This window comes from Choloepus didactylus, assembly GCF_015220235.1.
Source record: "Choloepus didactylus isolate mChoDid1 chromosome 25 unlocalized genomic scaffold, mChoDid1.pri SUPER_25_unloc1, whole genome shotgun sequence".
Classification (NCBI taxonomy): Eukaryota; Metazoa; Chordata; class Mammalia; order Pilosa; family Megalonychidae; genus Choloepus; species Choloepus didactylus.
The window spans coordinates 6,391,208-6,409,441 of NW_023637606.1; the positions used below are offsets into that span (position 1 = coordinate 6,391,208).

The 18,234-nt window shown below is 40.4% G+C and overlaps 1 protein-coding gene across 1 annotated transcript in view; it reads left to right on the plus strand.

Annotated features, from left to right (window-relative positions):
- LOC119525309 (adhesion G protein-coupled receptor E1-like) overlaps nucleotides 1–18,234 on the plus strand; it is a 60,749-nt gene that overhangs the window by 20,769 nt on the left and 21,746 nt on the right. Inside the window, exons 9-17 of the mRNA XM_037823997.1 lie at nucleotides 52–171; nucleotides 1,072–1,268; nucleotides 2,562–2,732; nucleotides 4,022–4,216; nucleotides 5,344–5,579; nucleotides 8,520–8,586; nucleotides 10,105–10,196; nucleotides 16,968–17,136; nucleotides 17,252–17,356. Coding sequence (XP_037679925.1) covers nucleotides 52–171; nucleotides 1,072–1,268; nucleotides 2,562–2,732; nucleotides 4,022–4,216; nucleotides 5,344–5,579; nucleotides 8,520–8,586; nucleotides 10,105–10,196; nucleotides 16,968–17,136; nucleotides 17,252–17,356 — 1,352 coding nt within the window. The remainder of the gene's footprint in view (nucleotides 1–51; nucleotides 172–1,071; nucleotides 1,269–2,561; nucleotides 2,733–4,021; nucleotides 4,217–5,343; nucleotides 5,580–8,519; nucleotides 8,587–10,104; nucleotides 10,197–16,967; nucleotides 17,137–17,251; nucleotides 17,357–18,234) is intronic.

Sequence of the window (18,234 nt, forward strand, 5' to 3'; positions counted from 1 at the left end):
AGGAGTAACTTTCTGGGTGACTTCATGCAAATTTTCTGTGTATCCTTTCAGATATTGAAAGCAAAGTCATCAAAGAAGAATGCTATGAAGAGAATATAGACTTTAATTTGAAAGCCAAAGGGGACACGATGAAGATTGGATGTTCCACAATAGACGAATCTGGATCTTCAGGTATAGATACACAACCCAGGATCCAGGAGAATGGCTGTGGTATATTAAATGAACAAATATTTACTGATCACCTCCTAGGAGCAATGCTCTGAGAGATGTTGTGGAACAAATGATGATGGTGGTAGAAATGGCCATGACCTCAGGGAGCTTTCCATATGATAAGGAAGTCATCATTAAACAAACAATCTCACGATACTGGAGTATTTATAGCTCTGCTGTTCAATATGGGAGCCATGGGCAACAGGTGACTACTGAGCACTTGGAATGTCTTTGAGATGTGATATAAATGCAAAATACACACCATCTTTTCCTTTGTACTATGAAAAATGTGGCAACTAGCAAATTTTAAATTACATAAATTGCTCAAATTATATTTCTACTGAGAGGAAGCACTCAGATTATTATGTTGGGGGACCAAGAAGTCCAGGAACGTTGTGCCTTGAGATGGTGAACAAAGCCTTGGGGATACTGCGGTGTCCGTTCAGTGTGGGGCAGGAGCAGGTCTAGGACACAACCTTGAAGGCACCAACATTTACAGGGAAGACAGGGAAGGGAACTCCCACCAGAGACCAAAGAGAAATAATGATAAATATGGGAGGCAAAATTATTTCCCAATCTTGAATTGGATTTTCCCTTTAAAAAACATAGCTCAAATTTCTTTTTAAATGTGTCCAAGTTTTGTCCATGGAATATCACCTCAGAATTATTTTTATGGTTCTGATGATAATCACTGTCCTGGAAGTGTTTTGGTATTTCAGCTCTCAGAGCCCACCAGTAAGGTAAAAGTGTGAGATGTTAAAGTGTGTATGGTTTGTGTGTGTGTGTGTGTGTGTGTGTTGGGCCATCTATAATTACCTCTTAACATGTTTCCCATTTCTTTTCCTTTGGGGCATCTTGCAGGGACTTCCGGGGTGGCTTTTGCCTCCTTTGAGGGCATGGAGTCTGTTTTAGATGAGAGCTTCTTCCAAGACCTTCAGGCCCCCTTGAACAACTCCAAGAGGAAGCTGAAGATGAATTCTCGCATTGTCCGAGGCATCTTGACTGGCGAGAAGGACAATTTCTCAAATCCAGTTACCTACACTTTGGAGAACATCCAGGTTTGTGATGAGTTCTCCACTGAGGCCTCTGTTGATCCATTGAGAACTTGCCTGTCCAGTAGGCTTAACTCCCATTTTGATGGAGATACACCAAGGCTGGAAGCCTCCACATTTCTAGAAGGTCAATATCATTCTCAAAACCACCTCTATAAGAATGAGCTCTCCTATTTCTATGTGTTGTTGTTCCATTCAGCAACAGGAACTATATAGGCTAGATGACTTAACGTGGACAATGGAACATTTACCAGTGGAGTATTTACATTGGCTTTGAGAATACCAATGATAGAGACAGATATGGAATCCAAACCATTTCTCATTTTCATGAACCTAACGTCTGTTATTTGGAGTTATGAGACTTGATTCCACTTTCTCTTCTCTATAATACTTCTCAATATACCCAACCAGTCATAGAAGTTTTCTTAAATTACCCATCTTCTCACCTCTGTATATTTTTCAAATATATTTTTCTTTTCTGGTAAACTAAAATAAGTCTTTATAATTAACTTGATTATTATTATTATGGAGAATATTCCATCAAGTTACACATTTGATTCCAGACCAACTCCATACCCAGCCTCATCTTCTACTTCTCTCTTTCTCTTGCTGTATCTCACAGCTCTCAAGCCATCCTTTCCTTATTTCAGTTTTGAAAATGCATCAGTTTCCTTCTTACCTCAGGTTATTGGTAAATGCTGTTCCTTCTGGTGAAAATACACTGCCTTCACCAGTATTCCCATGTAAACATTATTCATCTGAATAACTCCTATTCATCTTTCATGTCTCAAAAATCATTTTTCAACTGTCTTCGTGTTCCTCCACTGCACTCTAGCAGATTTTTAAAATTTCTATTTCACATTCTTAAGACACTGTTATTTCATTACTATTATTAACAATATTTCTCTGTTTATTTGATTTTCATTGGTTTCTATTCCAACTGCACTATGTTCTCCTAGGAGGCAGGGACTGTGTTTGTTCTATTTGTCAGTTTCCAATGGACAGTGTGGATCAAAGCACATATTAGTGCTTAATAAATTCATATTGAGTGAATGAGTGGATAAATGAATGACTCTGTGGGAGGTTTTATTGTGGATTTGATGAAAGGTGTTTTCCCCTAACAACCAGATTGTGGCTGCCCCATTGGATTGGCCATCACTGCCAAGAGAAATACCAGTATTCTCTCCATTCCCTACAGAGTGTAAATCTCACCTTCCTGCCTCAAACAGTTCTTGAGTTTGATGACATTGAATCTATTTGAGGAGGATTCTCAGATGACCAGGTTCTTTGATATTCCAGCCAAAGCAGAAGTTTGAGAGCCCCATCTGTGTTTCCTGGGACATGGATGTGGAGGGCGGGAGGTGGACATCCTCAGGCTGCGTGATCCTCAGTGCTTCCAAGACACACACCGTCTGCAGCTGTAAGCGTTTTGTGAACCTGGCCATCATCATGGCTTCTACAGAGCTCACGGTCAGTACTGATGGGCTGTGCTCTGGCTCCATGAGTGTCTGGCCCCAAATCTAGTGGGAGAAAATATTTACTGAACAACTGCACATACACATTGTGGTGCTGGATTGTGTAGGAAGGAGTCATGGGGACAGAGGGGGTTTGTGACATACCTCTGCCCTTGGGGAATACATGGTCTGGTTGTGAATTCAGGAAACTCACACATAAAATGAGAAATAATGATCCTATAGAGACTAAGAACAATATCATTCACAGATCCTATTTACCAGCATCTATTGTGTGCTGAGCCCTTTAGTTTCCATTAGCCATAGTCTTTATCATTTAGCCTCCACGTTTAGTCTTTTTAAAACCAATGTTACCGAATAGAAGACTGAGGGCCAATACCCTGTCATCATGAGTTCTGGAGGTGGGATTCGAACCCAGTGCAGTCTATTCTCTTATCTACCACGTCCCATATCATAGAGGGGAACCCATGCCATGGTTCTTGGAGTAACTTTAATATCCTTAACACCCAGAAAGTACTCAAATATATTTTAAAAATTAATTATGGACAATGGCATAGTGAAGGACTCAGCTTGTCATGTTTTACTCTGAAAAACTAGTGAATCTCTGGATATCTGCATATCTTGTGGGGTTCAGTGCAAGAAACAGAAAACACTCAAGTTCTGCCAAGCAGAAGGGATTTAACACAGGGAATCAGCTCCTTATAATATTGCTGAAACAGATGGAGGTTCTGAAGTCAGTGGATGGTCACTTGGGTTTTGGCTTCAAGGTCACCCCACTACAGCTGTGATCTGGAGATCAGAAACTGCTTCTTCTATGTTTCCTCACTTCCATGTAATTGGCAACTGGACAGTTGAAAAGAGAAGCTCAGCCACAGCTAACTCTTGACTGCTGGCCCTACTTTGTTGCTACAACTGCTGCAGAAAAGAGTGTCTGTCTCCTTGCTATTTTCCACCTGTCTGCCTTCTAAAATGTCATGGATTCATCTCCTTGTAGAACATAAATTACATCCCGGATCCATCCTTAGCCCAAAGGGATTCTGGGAAATGTAGTTTGCAGATATCCTCTCCATGCAATACATGAGGTGGGACACAGGTCAAGGGCAGGATGTGTGGTGGATGTCAATGGATGGCAAGGGATGATGATGGACAATATCTTGTTCACTTGTGTCAGAGGGAGAAAACGTCTTCAGCCCTTTCTGCCCAAGCCAGGCTGCTGGCTCATTCTTTTTACTGCCTGGTGGGTGTTGTTCCTTCTCTGACGACAACTCTGGATCTCCTTGCTGACAGATGGAGTACTCCTTGTACATCATTAGCCACATGGGCCTGACCATCTCCCTGGTGTGCCTCGCCTTGGCCATCGCCACATTCCTGCTGTGTCGTTCCATTCGCAACCGCAACACCGACCTCCACCTGCACCTCTGCATGTGCCTCTTCCTGGCCAAGATTCTCCTCCTCACCAGTGTAGACAAGACCAACAACCAGGTCTCATATTCCCCAGGCTCTGCCTCCTTATCCCATACAGCTCTGTCATCTCCTTATTTGCCTCTGCTAATCCCTACCCAACACCCTCTGTGCTCGTCTCAACCTCAGGAGATTTGCAATTGCTGCACCCTGTCAGAAACACTTTTCTCCCAGCTCCTCCTCTGTTTGACTTCTTCTTGTGATAGATATCAGGCTAAATTCACTTTTATGATCGAATTATATAATGTGGTCCTTCTTATCAGTTTTCTCTCTCCAGTGATTCTCACCTGGTGTGATTCTGTCTCTCAGGTTATATTTGACTATGTCTGGAGACATTTTGGTAATCACAACTGGTGAGTGGGGGTGGCTGTTACCAGAAATTAGGGAATAGACACCAAGGATGCTACTGCTAAACATCCTATAGTGCTTAGGTCAGCCCACAATACAAAGAAATATCTGTCACCAAATGTCAATAGAGTTACAGGTGAGAAATCCTACTGATACATATCAGTATACTTTGTTTTATCCCCCAGCAGTTATTTGAATATTGATTATTGTTCATTAATTATTTGTTGTTTGTATTTTTACATCCATCAGTGGACTGTGAGCACCAGGAGAGCAAGGATTTTGGCCAGTCCACTCCCTATAACAAGGCTAGACACAGAGTAGAGCTTTGGGTTTCCCAAAAGGAACAGTTTTGAAATTTTGGTAGTATGATGCAATTTTATGTAAAACTGACCCTCTTCCTGTGGGCTGTTTATCTTCCCTTACACCTTTAGAACTAAAGGACAGAGGTGCCCCTCATCCTTTTGACCAGTGATTGACAAATCTTTTTTGCAAATAGCTAGATAGTAAATATTTTTGGTTTTGAGCACCATATGGTTTCTGTCTGTTTCAACTACTCAATCTGCTTTTGCAGAGCAACCTTAGTCCCACCTCAGTCCCCAGCAATCCAGAATGGTTGGACAGCCTGCCAAAGGGGTGGTTTCATTTCCTGTTTAGAACCACTATGTATCTCTAAATATTTGTGGGATGAGTAATGGATCAAGTTTGAGGAACTCCAATGGAGGCAATCATGCCTCTGCCTTCCTCCTTTCAAGTGTGCTCCCTGCATGGGGATCCTGAGTGTGCATTTTTCCTCTCTCCAGTTGGGATGCGCCATTATCGCTGGCCTTTTGCACTACCTGTTCCTTGCCTGTTTCTTCTGGATGCTAGTGGAAGCTGCCATGCTGTTCCTAATGGTCAGGAACCTGAAGGTGGTGAATTACTTCAGTTCTCACAACATCAAAATGCTGCACATGTGTGCCTTTGGCTATGGACTGCCAGTGCTGGTGGTGGTTGTCTCTGCCAGTGTACAGCCACAGGGCTACGGGATGCATAATCGGTGAGTGACGTCCCTTTCCCTGAAGACCCTTCTGCTAGGATTGATGATAACAATTACATGAATAAGGAGAGCAATCATGGAAACAGAAGCTGTGGCTACCATTGAGTTATTTTATATATTGTTGGATTCAAGGCTGCCATGTACAGGAGCACAGCTTGTGCATGACACAAATCCTGAGGACACCATGTATACTGTAGTGTAGGCAAATTGCACTACTGTATCCAGGAGACTTGATCGTACAGCTTTAAAATCATAGACTTGGAGTCAATCTGCTTGGATTTGAATCCTGGCTTTACCACCTTTAACTGTGCTCCCTTGGGCAAGTTATTTAACCTCTATCTGCCTCCCTTTCCTCATGTATAAAATGGGGCTAATAACAATGCCTACCTCCTTGTGTTTCAATGAGGATTAAATGAATTGTTATCTGGAAAACATTTAGAATAGTATGGCATATAGTAAAGCAAATATGAACAAGATAATTATTAGAATCACCATCATTACATCCTTTGTCCATTCCAGAAAGGTGTATGTTTATAACATGGTTCCATGGAAGAAGATTTGAAGTTGGACACTGGTGAACACTAATTTTTAAAAATATTTCTGCATTTAATTTACAGTGTATTAAGAATATTACCAGCATACCAGACTCATGATTTCACAGACCTGACTGTATGGTATAGGTAAAAAGTGAGTCAAATTTGAGGAATAGCAAATATAAAAGACAGAACTGGTTGTATGTGGACAGGGTCTAGACTGTAACATGCTGTAATATATTAAACTCTTTGATATACCCTTGATATAGTGTTATCATCCCATTTAGTATATAAAGAAAATGAGGCTCAGGGTAGTGAAAAGAATTTTCCACCATTACACAGTGAGAAAGGGGCTAAAAGAGACTTGAATCTTTGTCTCTCAAGTTTTGGGTCCCCCTGATTACCCCTGTGCTATAGGCACTTTGTTGAGCTGTGTTTGGGTCATTAAGCACCCACGTTCCTCTCTGCATGATAATGGTTTATACTTCAGGTGAGGACAGGAGTCAAGGAAGGAAAGGAATTCATATTCAATGAGCACTCATCATAACATAAATCCTTAAGATTTACATATTATGGTCTCTCTGATAATTTTCAACCAAAATCTTATGGGTTAAGAATTAGGGTTTGTATTTATAGAAGAGGAAATTAATTTTCTATCTGGTGGTGGAAGTTGCTGGGGGTCACATTCCTACTAAGTGTCAGAGCTGGCGTCTGAGTGTAGATGTGACCGTCTTGTCTGGAGATGGTGGTGTCTAGGCAAGGATGCCATTATGACGTCTGATGTTGGTGAGAGCAGGATAAGCCATGGAGTAAAACAGAGAAGGATAATGGCATTAGGCGCTGAAAAGTTCATGTAAGGCTTCCTGGAGGAGGGGGAACTTGAATGAGCCTTCAGAGCTCTACTGAAACGTACCCAGGCTACAAGGAGAAGGGTGACAACACAGGTGAGGGCAAAGCCTGTTCCTGGGAGAGTTCAAGCAGGTTATAGAACAGTCTGACAGTATTGAAAGGAAGGGAAATTGGGAGTATGTATGGAATTTGGAGAATACTTTCTATGCTGTGGAAATACAAAGAGGAATAGCACTGACAAGGATTTCAGGTTATCCCAGGAAGCACCAAGAGGGGAGTGTGGAAGTGAGGTAGGGAAGAGGAGGAGTCAATATAGGGTGTGTTCATGAGAAGATGACTGCTTTTGGCAGTTGTCCTCTGGGAGGCTGCATTCAGGTTAAGGTTGGGTAAGGGGTGTATTAGGGTTAGGGTTAGTGTTATAATTACAGTTAGGATTATGGTTAGGGACAAGGAGACTACAGAGCATGTTCCTCAGTTTTCCCATCCAAGGTATGAGGAAACTGGGTTATATAAGGTAAGGGCAGGGTTTGAGTTAGGGTTAGGGTTACAGCGGGCATTACAGGCACTGTGTAGAACATGCACCACTTTATCCCACCCAAGTGACATAGTGCTGGGATATCTTTTGACCCTTCCCTCCCATTAGTGAATGGTAAGAAATAACTCTCCAGCAGTTTAGTCTGCTACCCTTATGCAGAGATTTAAGTTGTCCATCTTTACTGAGAGCTGTAAGTCCTGAAGTTACATGGACAACATCTTTTGCATGATGCAATTTTTCTACCTTTTTATAACTTTACTACTCAAGACTTACATTCCATGGAGAGAACATCTGGTTGTCTTAATTTCATTCTTTTCCCTCTCTTAGTGAGGGGGGGGCATATTTCTACCAAGAAAATACTGCAGTCCTGATACTTAACATGGAAGATTGTTGGGTGATGAAAACAGAAAATAGCCACTAAAAACATGATGAAAAAAGACAATTCCCTCTCTTTACCTTTTAAACAAATAAGCATAGAATGGTATACACCAGAGGTGGGGGCTGGGGACACAGAGAGGTGAAGAAGACAGGTGTAGTCCAAATTGTCATATAGTTCAGAGTTTAGCAAGGGAAGACAGACAATCTACAAGTAAAGAGACAACTGAACAATAAAAGTTATGATAGCAATAGGTGATATTTTAAAGAGCAGTGTGAAGGGGTGGGAGTAGGATACTTTAGGTAGGGACAGTCAGGAGTGGCTTCTCAGAGGAGGCTACATTTGAACTATTTGACTGACAGGGGCATCAGTGGAGTTCTGGGCAGAAGAAAAGGGATTACAAAGGTTCTGAATTGATGATGAACTGGATCAGGTACTAGATGAAGGTTTCAGGTACATCTGCCCAGTAAAGTGGTCTGAAAGAAGATTCCCTGTGGTCCAAATGTAACCAAACCTGGGCCTGTTCCATCATAGGAATTTTCATCAGTCACGTCTCCCAATATTCTCCTGCTTCGGTGCCTGTGATGGGGCATGAGTAACTGTAGAGTCATGACTTGAGAGCAAGTGACTTCTGTTTCTCTCCACAGTTGCTGGCTTAATACAGAGATGGGATTCATCTGGAGTTTCCTGGGGCCAGTTTGCATAATCATTATGGTAAGTAAATTGCTTGGTGAAGTGTGTTCTGGAGGAGGACCCAGGAGAGTGATCAGGAAGACTCATCTGACATGGTCACTCCTCTTTTTAAGAGTTCTCCATTCTAATCTGTGATTCTTGAGGTTTCCAAATTAGAGTGTAATTCACTTAAGTTGTGAATTTTTCATGCCAAAATGCAAAGGCCCTGGGAAGGACCGAATCTTATCCGTCATTTGTTTTTCAATATGATAGGTATAAATATAGTCTCTCCTAAGTACAGATGTTAAATGAGAGAAAAGTTAGAAGATTAAGAGCAATTGGGAGGGGATGGAGTGAGAGAGGGGAATGATGAGAGGGAGACAAGAAGCCCAGAGCTCTTGAACACCTTCTCCTTACTTCAAATGCAGTCGCCACAGTCCTGCTAGATGCTGATTTCCTGACTCTCTCTCATGGTTGTTTGTTTCCCTGCATCATTTGTAACTCTGACCTTGAGGTCACATCGATGGATCTAAATCTTGGAGTTGCTGAGGGTATATTCCTTCAGAGACATTTGTTCTTACTTCTGTGAGATTCCTTGGGGATATTATCAACCTGAAACCACTTAAAAATGAATTTCTCACCTCAGTTTTTCCCAACTATGTAGGTAGTGTTAATTTGAACTCATGGGAGGACAACCTGTGCTTTGCATTGCCTCCCTTCTCTTCCCACTTCCCTTATGTTCCCTTCTCTTTCTTTTGCTTCTCTTATCTTCCCTTTCCTTCTCTCCTCTCCTTTTTTCTCCCCTCCCCTCCTCTCCTTTCCTCTTCTCTTTCCATACCTTCTATTTGCTCTTTGTTTCTGTCCTCTACTTCCCTTCCCTCTCTTCTTCACTTTTCTCTTATTTCTCCACTTGGATCCAAAGCCTAGACAGAAAATTAGCCTTTTTTCCTCTCTTTGCAAGGATTTTGTTTTCTTGTTTATGCCAAAAGTCATCAAGAACTCTCCCCCAGGTTCTCCTCACATGAGTGGTGGTTGTGGGGTTCACACCATGCATGTGAAACACTAGCACGTGTTGACCAAACATTTGAGCCAGTATATGTGCAATGATGGAAATAATGGTAATACGTTCATCCTGTCCATCCCCAAAGCTTCAAGGACATTTGACTTCCTGAAGGTTTTAATAATTTGGGAAAAAACCCAGGAGATCCTCTTCCCCCTCACCAGCACCACAGGGGACACTTGGTAGTGTCTGATGACACATTTTGTTGTCAGAACACGGGATGTATGTGCTCTTGGCATCTAGTGTGTAGGAACCAGGGATACTGCTAAACATCTTATAATGCACAGAATGGTCCCCACCACCAAGAATGGTCCATCCCCAACTACTGACAGTGTCCTGATTGAGAAAATTGCCTGGGGCTCTGTGTGTCCCTGTCTGAGATGCTGAGGTCAGGCCTTACAGAAAATGACTTTGTCCTCTTCCGCAGGTCACAGCCTATGTCCTAAACCCTGGTCTTGATCCTAACTTCCTGGGGGCATCCCTTCTGCTTGACTTTATAGGTCAACTCCATCCTCCTCACTTGGACCCTGTGGATCCTGAGGCAGAAACTTTCCAGTGTCAATGCCGAAGTCTCGACACTCAAAGACACCAGGTGCAGTCCCTCTTCCTTTCCTACCTCTTACAGTCTTCCTTCTTCCAGAAAGTTTTGCGGAATTCCAGGTCCTGTGCCCATAATAGAAGGGTGATGAGGCCGGCTTAGAATAGCACAGGGTCTAGGACTGGAACAAGACTGGGGCTCAAACCCCAGCACTACCACTTATTTGCTGTGTGACCTTAGGCAAGTTACCTAACTTCTCTGATGCTCAATGTCCTCATTGATAGACTGGGAATATCAATATTCTCACTTTAGGAGGGTTATGAACCACTCAGCTGAGCGATAAGGAGAAGTGAGTGCTGTATATATTACAGTTATCAATTCTCTTTTCCATTGTTCTCCTGTGCATACCTATAGGTGCACATTTACAAAAAAATGGAACAATAACATTTCATTTCCTGTAACTTTTTTTTCTCTTAATGGATACTATGTCAATATACTATGTCAATCAGAAATTCTTCTACAACATAATTTTTGCATATTATTTGGTACAATGATACAGCACAACTTATTTAAATTGCCCCCTTATTCTTGGATATTTAAATTATTTGTTTTTTTTGTTCATTTGTTTTTTGCTGTTATATACCATATTGCCTGGAAAACCCTGTTGATAAATCTTCTTCCACATCTGTGGTTATTTTGTTATGAATGGTGAAATTGCCTGAGTCAATAGGAAGGTTGAATTGCAACATTTTTATTATATAGGGCACATCATTTTCATGAAAATTTTCTCAATTTATGTGACCAAAAAAAATTTGCAAGAGTACTTGTTTCTCTGCACCTGTGCCAATCCTAGGGTTTATCCTTATTTTTTGTTTTGGCATTTTAGTAGGTGACATATACTATATCATCATTTTCATTTCATATATATTAATTTATATAATAGATGCAAGACTTTTTCACATTCTTAAAGACCATTTGTGTTCCTAACTTCATCAATCTGCTATTTAAGAACCTACTAGAACCAGACATTTTGTAGATTTCATTGTTAGTCATGTACTGATGTCCTTTGGTTGCTTTCCTCAGTGTCCCACCCACTTTCCACCAAATTTTTTTAGAGAAAACTTAATGCAAAAGGTAAAACAATGTCAATACATGCAACAGTTAAAACAAAAAAGTAACAAAGGGAAAACATGAAAAGCAATTCCCGAGGTCACCAGACCTCTCCCACTTGAAGCAACCCTTATCACTTGAATTATGCTTCCTTCCAGAATATTCTGTGCCTACACATTCATCTTCCATGGATAAATGATTGAATGCTGTACATATAATTTTTTATTTTGCTTTGTCCACTTGATAACATTTCATATCAATACTTACGGCTAATGACAATTAACAATGTTTATTTTGTGCCAGATAGTTTTAAGCACTTTAAAGCCTTTTCGTCTCATCATTCAATCTGCAGAACAAACTCATGGCATAGGTATTTCATTATCCCTATATCAAAGTATGGAAACTGAGGCACAGGTATGTGAAATAACACATAAAGTCAGGGAATGATTTGGTCAGAATTTGAATGCAGCGGTCTGTACCTTACCCACTACAGCATGTTGTCATTCTCATTGCATTTCACAATGTGACTGTAATCTGCTTCCTCTCTCTATGGATTTGCCCATTGCAGACATTTCATATAAATGTAATAATACACTATGTGCCTGGCTTCCTTCAGTTAGCATGATGTTTTCAATACTCATCCACTCTATAGCTTGTATCAGTATTTCATTTTTTTTAATGACTGAATGACATTCCATTGTGTAGACAGAACACATTTTGTTGATCCATTCATCAATTGTTGGGCATTTGGGTAGTTTCATTAGGGGAACAGAGAGTTACTGTTTAATGTGTGCATTTTGCTTTTTGAAATTTTATGTGGTAACAAATATATAATATCAAATTTGTCATTTTAATTATTTTTAAGTGTACAATTCCATGATATTAATAACATTTATAATATTGTGCTGTCATTCCCATGTTACCAAAACTTTTTTCATGACCCCCCAAAAAATTCTGTACTTATTAAGCAAATTAAGCAAACACTTCCCATTCCCTCCTCCTTCCTCCTGATCCCTGATAAATGCTAGTCTACTTTATGTCTCTATGAATTTTCTTAGTCTGCATATTTCATACAAGTGGGATTGTGCAACATCTGTCCTTCCTTTTCTGGTTTATTCCATTCAATATAATGTATCAAATTTCATCTATGTTGCAGCATGTAGAAGAATTTCATGCTGTTTTGCAGCTGAATAACATTCCATTATTTGTGATACCACATTTTTTAATCCATTCACCTGTTGATGGACACTTGGGTTGTTTCACTTTTCCTTTTGTTTATTGTGAATAATTCCCTGATGAACCCTGGTGTACAAATATGTGTCTGAGACCCAGCTTTCAATTCTTTTGGGTCTATACCTAGAACGGAATTGCCAGGTTAGCCAGCATCTCCTGAGGAGTTCATCAGTCACCTTCATCGGAGTTGCCAGTTTGCTGAGTATGTCTATTCCAACTATGCATTCTGGAACTGGGGAAATAACCACAGAATGAGTCTGGGGACCCACTGGACCCACTGTGAGACAAACCTGAGCTAAAATTCCATCAGTCACCTAATCTCCATAAGCCCCTCCTCTGACTGGTGGACCAGAGTGACATTTCAGGTCTCCTGGAATTAATGTTATTTTTGAATAAGTGTCTAATAATCCTGGAAATATCTGATCATTTTCTTTTCCCCAATGCACAGCTACCCTGGTAAAAGACTGTAGGCTCCCTGGGGAAGGCTGGGAGGAAGATTAACAGTATAAATTTTTGGCAGTGTAACCCAGCCTTCCCCTTATTCAGGGGGCTCTGAGTCTGTAAACTCTCTCGTCTTGGAATTGATTAAGGGGCTGTGACTCTCTGTTTTTGTAATTCAAGTTAGACATTTGTTCACTTGACCTAGAATTCTTCTACTTATACCAATCAAACAAGAATTTAGTAGACTGCCCATCTATTTTACTTCTAGGTACTCCATGAACTACTAGCCAGTGCTGTGAGTCTCTGTGAGTCACACTATTTTGACTGCTGCTTCGAGCCTGTTTTCCATTATGTTAGCCACACCCACCTTGTCTTTTGGCGATTAACTGCTGCCATGTGGCTTCTGCCAACTCAGGATGTGATTACCCCATTGTGTTTAAGGATTCCAGCTCAGTGACAGCAGTTCCCACAATAATATCTGACCTACAAAGAAGGGCAACTACAGAGCTCTTCAGGGATGATGGGCCTAGTCTCATGAATTTATTCCTCACAGTCTTGGTAAAAGGTGTGTCCTCTGGACATTCCAGGAGTGTGTGAGCAGGTCTCCCATGATAAATACCTTCTAACATTCCAATCTCTCTAAGCCTTTGGATCCGCTCCTCTACATTATACCAGGGCAGTTCTGGCATTCTAACCTCAGGTAATGTCAGCCACCTTTTGATCCATGTTTCAGCCAGCCACACAAACTGTTGATGCCCTTTCTAACCCCTGAAACTATAGCATTGTATGCAGAATCTCTGCTTAGTGGGCCCATATCAATAAATTCAGCCTGATCCAACTTCATATTCCTTCCACCATTATCCCACACCCTTAATATCCATTCTCACACATATTCCTGATTTATGTTTATATAAATTGTAAAACTCATGCAGTTTTTTTTGAAGTAGAGCGTACTTCCTCATGGGTCACATCTGTACCTCACCCTTCGGGGCCTGTTGGAACTTTAGCCTAGTTATAGGTCTTGAACTAAAGACTGGTGGTGGGGGTGGGTCATGAAATGAATTAGGAGTATCCCTCAAGCCAATTACCTCAGGAAATTCCATTGAGGTTTTATCTCCTGAAACAGGATTAATCTCTCCAGATGGAGAAGTGAGGGCTGCTTCCTCAGGGGAGGTGATTATTAAAGTTTAGAAGGCACTGAAGGGTTAATCTCTTTAGATGGAGGTTGGATGGCACACCCCTCATGGCAGACTGGAGGTGGGGAAGCTGTTTCCTCAGGGCAGGCTGGAGGTTGGGTAGCAGTCTCCTTAGAGCAGAGGTGTAGGGGCTGTTTCCTTAGGGCAGAGCATTACAAGTATATCTAGCAAAGACAGCAAAATCCAGGTTTCCAGTGTCCTCACTGCCATTATTATCAATCTGTATGTCCCCATCCCATGTTTCAGCCTTTACTTTAACAGCAAATACCCTGAAAGGCTGAGATTTTAGTTTACGTTGTAAATCTGCTACTCACAAAATGAGACTCTGGGCCTGGTTATCAGAAATCTCAACTCTGCAGACACAGGAAATAAGATTTTCTTTCAGGGCACACATAGAAACCTTTACGTATGTCATATAGCACTTAAGTTTCAAATTTGAAGCCTTTAGCTCATCCCTTTCTCTTCTAACTTTATCCACCATTATCTGAGAGCAACTAACCATCACTAAACCTCTTAACTCTGCAAAACTCTGTTAAGGTGTCAAAAACACTGTCACCCAGAGCACTGCTTCATACAAGAGTATGATTAGGAGAATGGAATAGTGATATATTGTGTATCTCCACTGCCAACTCACATCATAGTCTATCAGTGCCATCTTAACAACTGGAAATGGAGTCATTAGTGCCACTGAATCTAATCAGTAGAAAACCAATTGTAAATGCTCATTTTAAAATTCTGTTTCTCAAGAACCACTCCCAGTGCTAAGCTGCATTAGTTAGGGTTCTCTAGGGCAACAAAACCAACAAGAGATATCTGTAAATACAAGATTTTATAAAAGTGTCTCATGCAACTGTGGGGATGCACAAGTCCAAATACCGTAGGGCAGGCAGCAAACTGTCAACTCTGTTGAAGGTGCTGGATGAACTCCTCAGGAGGTGCTGGCTAGCTGAAGAAGTAGTGAAGGTCCTCTCTCTTTCTCCCTTAAAAGTCTTCAACTGATTGGATTAAATCCAGCTGATTGAATTCTCTCAATGCAGAAGACATGCCCTTCATTGATGTAATCAGTCACAGGTGCAGTCAACTGACTGATGATTTAATACATCAGCCTTCTGGTTTATTAACCAGCCACAAATGACCTTGCAGTAATGGTGAGGCCAGTGCTTGCCTGACTAGGCACCTGGACATTGGTGATTAATATTTTTGAGAGACTGCCAAACTGTTTTCTATAGCAGCTGCACCATTTTCTGTTCCTATCAAGAATGTATATCCTCGCCAGTCTTTGTTATTTTTTTTAATATAATAGCCACCCTCGTTGTTATGAAGTGGTATTCTCATTGTGTTATTTTTCTGAGTATAAAAATAATAATGTTTATTTCAGCAGTTTAGAACCTATAGAAATTAATATTTAAAAAATTACCCATAGACTCTATATCTAGAGATTTCCATTGCCAATATATCATTTTTTATTGGACAAATTGTGGGTTTACAGAACAATCATGCATAAATCCAGAATTCTATATACCATCCTAATATTAACACCTTGTATTGGGGTGGTACAATTGTTAAGATTGATGAGAGCACATTTTTATCACTGTATTATTAAGTATATTCCATGGTTTAACTTACAGTTCAGTTTCAGTATCGTGGTTTGATTTGCATTTTCCTGATGACTAATATGTTGCACATCTTCCCATGTGATTCTTGGGCATCTTTCATACCCTTTGTCCATATTTGATTAGAGAAGTTGTGGGTTTATGGAACAATCAGGCATAAAATGCATGATTCTCATACACCACCCAGCATTGGTTTGGAACATTTGCTACAAATGTTCATAGCACATTTTTGTAATGGTACTATTATTAAAGTTCATGGTTTAACATAGGATTCATAATTGTAATGTAGTTCCATGGATTCTTTCAAACTATTTTATTCTGTTGACATATATACAATCTGACATTTCCCATTTTAATATTAAGATATATATTTCAGTCCTGTTAATTGGATTCAGAATGTTGTCCTACCCTCACCACCATCCACTGCCAAAACATTTCCATAATTCCAAATAGGAACTCTGTACACTTTAAGCCTCAACTTCACATTCCCCAACCCCATGCTGTCCATAGTAACCGAAATTCTAGATTCTGACTCTATGAGTTTTCTTCTTCTAATTGTTTCAAATCAGTGAGATCATACAATATTTGTCTTTTTGAGTCTTATTTCACTCAACATGTCTTCAGGATTTATCCATGTTTTGACATGTATCAGAGGGCTTCATTCCTTTTTACAGCTGGGTAATATTCCATCATATGAATATACCACATTTTGTTTATCTATTCATCAACTGGAAAATTGGGTTGCTTCCATCTTTCGGCAATTGTGAATAAGGATATGAACATTCGTGTATACATACTTGTTTGAGTACTTACTTTCAATTCTTCTTGGTATTTACATAGTAGCAGGATTGTCAGGTCATATGGGAATTCTATATTTAGCTTTCTGAAATCATCAATTGTCTTCCACAGTGGCTGCACCATTTTATATGTCCACTAGCAATGAATATGTGTTTCAATTTCTCCACCTCCTTTCCCACACGTGTTACTTTTCCTTCTATATAGTAACAGTCTTTGCCTGTATTTACATTGGATTGTTTGCTTTTTGTTAATGACAAGTAAAAATGCCTCCATGATTTCTCTTCCTGCATGTGTCCTTTGGAGACTCTACCTTGAGTTCATCCTCACCCAAGAGGGGCTCACATGGGAGCAGTCTCAGATGATACCTGGGGGTTGGCCCCCCAGGAGAACCCCAGCATCCCAGAACCTCATCCTTTGCAAACCTTCTTCCACAGGTTACTGACGTTCAAAGCCTTTGCCCAACTCTTCATCTTGGGCTGCTCTTGGGTGTTGGGCATTTTCCAGATTGGAGCCATGGCCAGTTTCATGGCCCATCTGTTCACCATCATCAACAGCCTGCAGGGTGCCTTCATCTTCCTCATTCATTGCCTGCTCAACCACCAGGTGTGTGGTCCACCCTCTGACCTCCCCATTCCCCCTTCCATGGGACATTCTGTGCAGAGCTCACTTCCTGAATCTGGTTGTGGTTTGTCTCAGTCTGATATGTCTCCACCTCCAGGTGCGAGAAGAATACAGGAGGTGGTTCACAGGGAAGATCAAGCCCAGCTCTCAGTCCCAGACCTCAGGGGTCTTACTGTCATCCCTGCCCTCCACATCCAAAATGGTGAGAGACTGCATGTTCACCCAGGTGCCTTACCATGAGCTGAGGGCATCCATATTCATTATCCCACTAAATGAAGGTTGGGGATTACAAGTGGGGACCTGGTAGCCAGACTGCCTGAGGTTAAATCCCAGCTGTGCCCCTTAATTGTTTTGAAACTTGTGGAAGTTATTTAACCAGGGACTTGTACAGATATAAAATATTAGGCACATATAAAAAATTGTATTTTACTACATAATCAATGATGAACAAAACAGATGCTTCATCTTGTTTAAAAGTTTATCAGAAGTACACATCTGTCTATGTACTATGTATATCTACTTATCAAGCGTAACTATCTATTATCTATATATTCCATTTGTGTGATTCTTTCAGTCTATCTTATCTATGTATCATCTATCCTATCTACATCTATATATGTGTGTATGTATCTATCTAATCATCTATCAGTCATGCCCACATTCTATTTATCCCAGTCATTTCTCTTATATTTTTGTCTCTCTCTTATCATCTTTCTCTATGTTTATTTCTATCTTTATCTGTCCATGTATCTATCTACACATATAATATATATTTGTGTATGTAATATATAGATTTTATACATTTTTATTTTTTTCGTTTTTGCTATGATTTAGATGTAAATCTATTTATATACAGACATATGTAAATATATAGATACACATACATACTTATATATGGGATATATATGAAACTTTGAAATGAATGAGCAAAGGGAGGCAAAACTGTTGTTTTTCATGGAGTCATTTTGCATTGCTCTCAGTTACCTACAATTAAAGATTTATGAGATAGCTCCTATATTCAGAATCATATTACCTGGAGAAACGTCCTCTAGAGAAGGCATAGTTGTCCACTGAGGCACT